General features: G+C 38.5%; 1 protein-coding gene across 1 annotated transcript; it reads left to right on the top strand.

Annotated features, from left to right (window-relative positions):
- Positions 1-4,053, top strand: LOC124112152 (sulfotransferase 1B1-like). Its single transcript, XM_048386268.1, has 6 exons — positions 1-99; positions 471-650; positions 813-1,133; positions 1,373-1,476; positions 2,442-2,604; positions 3,886-4,053. Exons 2-6 carry the CDS (start codon positions 488-490, stop codon positions 4,011-4,013), a joined length of 879 nt encoding a protein of 292 aa, XP_048242225.1. The 5' UTR covers positions 1-99; positions 471-487; the 3' UTR covers positions 4,014-4,053.

Genomic DNA, 4,053 nt, shown 5'->3' with positions numbered 1-4,053 from the left:
CTGTGGTCGCGTCCTTGACTGTAAGCGTGTTAGTAGGACATGATAGCAATGGACGCCTCTGTGCAGGTACACACTACAGGCTCGTTGTGTTTTTAAAAAGGTAATATATCTATCACGTGGTTGACGTAAGTGATATAAATAGAGGACGCAATCTGTTGATATATAAATATTCTTAGTACATGTTAGTAAAGATACAGTGGAATACCATATCGTGTCATTCTACATGCTGAAATACCATATTGTGTCATGCTACATGCTGAAATACCATATTGTGTCATTCTACATGCTGAAATACCATATTGTGTCATTCTACATGCTGAAATACCATATTGTGTCATTCTACATGCTGAAATACACACTGACGATCCATATATTTTAAAAGCTATATTGTCGCATTCACCAGTTGCGTTAAAACCTAGGAAAGAAATCAATGACCAAACAAAAACAATGTTTCACCCAATTTTCAATTTAGTTTCGGCCATCCAGTATGCCTTTGATACAAATAAAAGACAGTGAGGGGCATGGCATGATGATTCGAGAGGTCGGGAAGTTCCGGATACCCCCGGATTTCCCCGAGGAAGTGTTCAGAGAAGTGCCGAAGCTGACAATGAGAGACGATGACATTGTGATGGCGAATTGGATGAGATCAGGTATCACCATGAATGATAAATGTTACAAAAATATTTTAAATCCGTGTTTACATTATGTGTTCTGTTTTTTAAAAGATCTCTTTCAGTCATAATCCATGATTTGTTCAAAACAAGGTGAAAGGCATGTATTTACGTATATTTACTAATGTTTGTAATACACAGGTACACACTGGATGTTTGAAATGATCAGCATGCTTGTCAACAATAATACGGAGACAATTCCTAAAAAGAAAGAAGACCACATGCTGGAATATCAACCAATGAGCATGCTCGATGCGTTACCATCCCCGCGAGTTTTGAACACTCACTTACGCTTCCGGTACCTGCCGGAAGACATGAAAACGAAGAGGTGCAAAGTGGTGTATTTGTTGAGAGACCCACGAGATGCACATGTGTCTTTATACTCATTACAGAGGAGACGGAAAAATGTTGGATATGATGGACACTGGAAAAATTGGTATACCCTCTGTCTGAACGAGGAACGTAAGTTTTTCCAGCATCTAATATAATGTTCATCTTGAAAAAAGTATGGAAGGTAAGGTGCTTGAGAAAGGCACACACTTTACAAATATCAAGAAAGTAACAGTCAGATATTGGAAAACAGTAACTGAAAAGTATGAAAAGGAAGAAACTGAATGAAGTGTTTAAATGGACCAGGTGTAGAAGAGATTTTTGTACCTGCATATTTCACGTATTCATTCATTTTTATGCTACTTTTACAGTGTCATGGGGTACATGGTTTCATCACGTTCGAGACTGGGAGAGAGTGTTCGAAGAATATCGAAACTTGGATGTACAGTTTGTGCATTATGAAGACCTGAAGAAAGTATGTATGATATTGGAAACTGAAACTAAGCTTTGTTTCTACATATTTTATGCATTTCATAGAAACCCTTTAAAAATAATATGATACCGCCGTCCAGTAAACATGATGAATGTATGTTGCTAACGCCGCAATAAGTAATATTAAAGATCACTGCAGTCTGAAAATAATTGAGTATTGACAAGGCAAACTTTAAACTCTGCACGGTTTGATTACTTTTATTGAGATTGTTGTTATTTGTATGTTCGTATGCATGTATCTACGATGTCTATTTGTTTGCTGTATTGATTGGTCTGTAGGGGTATGTGTTTATATGTATTCATTTTACGTGTGTGTGTAATTATATCTCGAGAGGTCGGTGAGAACATAAGATAACATTTGATATCTGCAACACGTCAGACTTAAATTTCGTTGACATGTGCTGTTTTGGTTATGAAATGAGTAAGCTAGGAGCAGAAGAAGTTGGCATTAACCTGAATATATCAATATATCTCTCCCAGAATCGCAGCGAGAGGTGAATTAGGTCGTTGTTCAATGCAAGTTCATCCGTATATCAAAATTATAAATATTGGTTAAGGTTATTGTATAAGGAAGATAATATTATTATCAATAAGGACAATCATCATCAATATGACTTAGCTGAAGATGGTTTTGAAAATTTGGACATGTTGACTGTTCGATCTTTTTAGGTTTAAGGCAAGGTGCATGATAATTGACAGTCATAGGTGTGTGACCAAATCTTACATTTTTCTAATCTTAAAACACATAGATTTGATGACAGAAAAGGTTAAAAATTAGGATTAGTACAAACAAACATTTTGTATCAAAAATTCATATGTATTTACTTTTTTATAGCAAAATATGTTTTCTTACGAATGGAAATTCTTCTCATGCTGTAATGTACAATGGGCCGGTGTCTTCCATATCATCACATTCCGAGGTACTGAATTCCTGTTTGATGACTTTAGAATCCTCTGGAGGAGTTACGTAAGGTTTCCAGGTTTCTCGGCACCAACACAACAGAAGAGCTGCTTCGGGCCATCATAGACAAATGTCAGTTGGAGAGAATGAGATGCGACAAATTCCCCTATGAGGCGTTGGAAAATGGCCAATCCATACACTACGAGAAAGGTATTTACTTCATGCATTCTGCCTACATTAATTTTACTCTGTTTGATAAAACGCGGTGTGTGTGTACTTTATGGTGAAAATTACCTTGCCAAATACACACATTTAGTTGAGTGTTGTTGTTTGTTGTCGAACGCCAAATAACAAAACTCGACTGTATTTGGCAAGATAATGTTCACCATAAAGGGCGTGAGTTGGGTGTGTTCATGCAGCTTTGAACAGTATTCCAGTTATATATATCGGCTTGCAATCTTTGTGTGGGAGAAAAGACCGAATTGACGCAGGTCTCAGACGTTTACCATTGTGGTGACACCCACGAGCAAGGGCATAATGCTGACTAGCCTAGGAACGCAACCGGGCAGACCGAGATTCGAACCCACAATCATAGACTTCTAGCATGCCTAAGGGACGCTACTCTGCACAGCGAATTGCGGCGCCTTATTGTGAGACGACGTCTGGGCTACCCGTGCCCCACATTGCTGTGGAAGCACACAGAGAAATCCCTGCAATATATGGTCATCAGTCTGCTTAATAGACACGCGTGGCAAATATAAACCCAAACCTTGCAAATACAGATTTCCCCCTCTATTGATGACGTCAACAATATAGTCAGGTGAGAATTAAGAACGTTGTGTGGATCCCGGTTGGAATATGTCCCTAAGAGGCAACAATTTTTTTCCGGGTGGCCAGGCCTAGTATTTGTTGCCTGTCATCGTACCCATAAGCGTTGGAAGTTATTCATACTGTTAACCAGAGGTGTGACCGACCCAGGTTCGATTATCTACAGGCATCTGTAACAAAGTTGAAATTTGGCTAACTGCGTCTGTAAAAAGGCAACCGGCAAAAGGTAAATTAAGTGACAAAACCCTTTCCATATCCAATATATATCTCTGCATAAAGCAGATTCGATTGTACGATTCCGACTCTATCATGAGCATGTGTTTATGAATCACTATCAAATAGTGATGATATCAGGCGTTAGCGAAAAGGTGAGCGTATCCTTATCCACCGGTGACACAGGTCACAAACACATGCAAAGGCAAGTCAGTTCTGAAAAAAACACGGGAACATATGGTACAAGTGAAAATAGGGAATTGCGTCGGACATCATTTTCGCCATTGATTGTCAAATTTGGAAATGTCCTCCACACGTCTACCATAAACCTTTCTTAAAGCTTTACTGAGGCCTTGAATGTTATAACGTAATGCTTGTACGTTGAAATCGCATAAACTATGGCTCACGTGATGTCGGTCTTGTGTGAAACATATCATTGGGATATTTCAGGTGTAGCTGGAACGTGGAAAGAGTTTTTCACAGTTCAACAATATGAACAGTTTGAAAAGCTCTATAGGCAGAATATGACCGGGTCTAAATTTGAGTCAAGATACAGAGGTCCCGTTGATGTGTTGTAATATGAAATTTAATGCTACAATAAAGACAGTACATTGGTAA

Source organism: Haliotis rufescens, unplaced genomic scaffold (genome assembly GCF_023055435.1).
Source record: "Haliotis rufescens isolate VD_foot unplaced genomic scaffold, xgHalRufe1.0.p SCAF_6, whole genome shotgun sequence".
Lineage (NCBI taxonomy): Eukaryota > Metazoa > Mollusca > Gastropoda > Lepetellida > Haliotidae > Haliotis > Haliotis rufescens.
The sequence above is the reverse complement of the archived record's forward strand: the minus strand, read 5'-3'. Positions and strand labels throughout refer to the sequence as shown.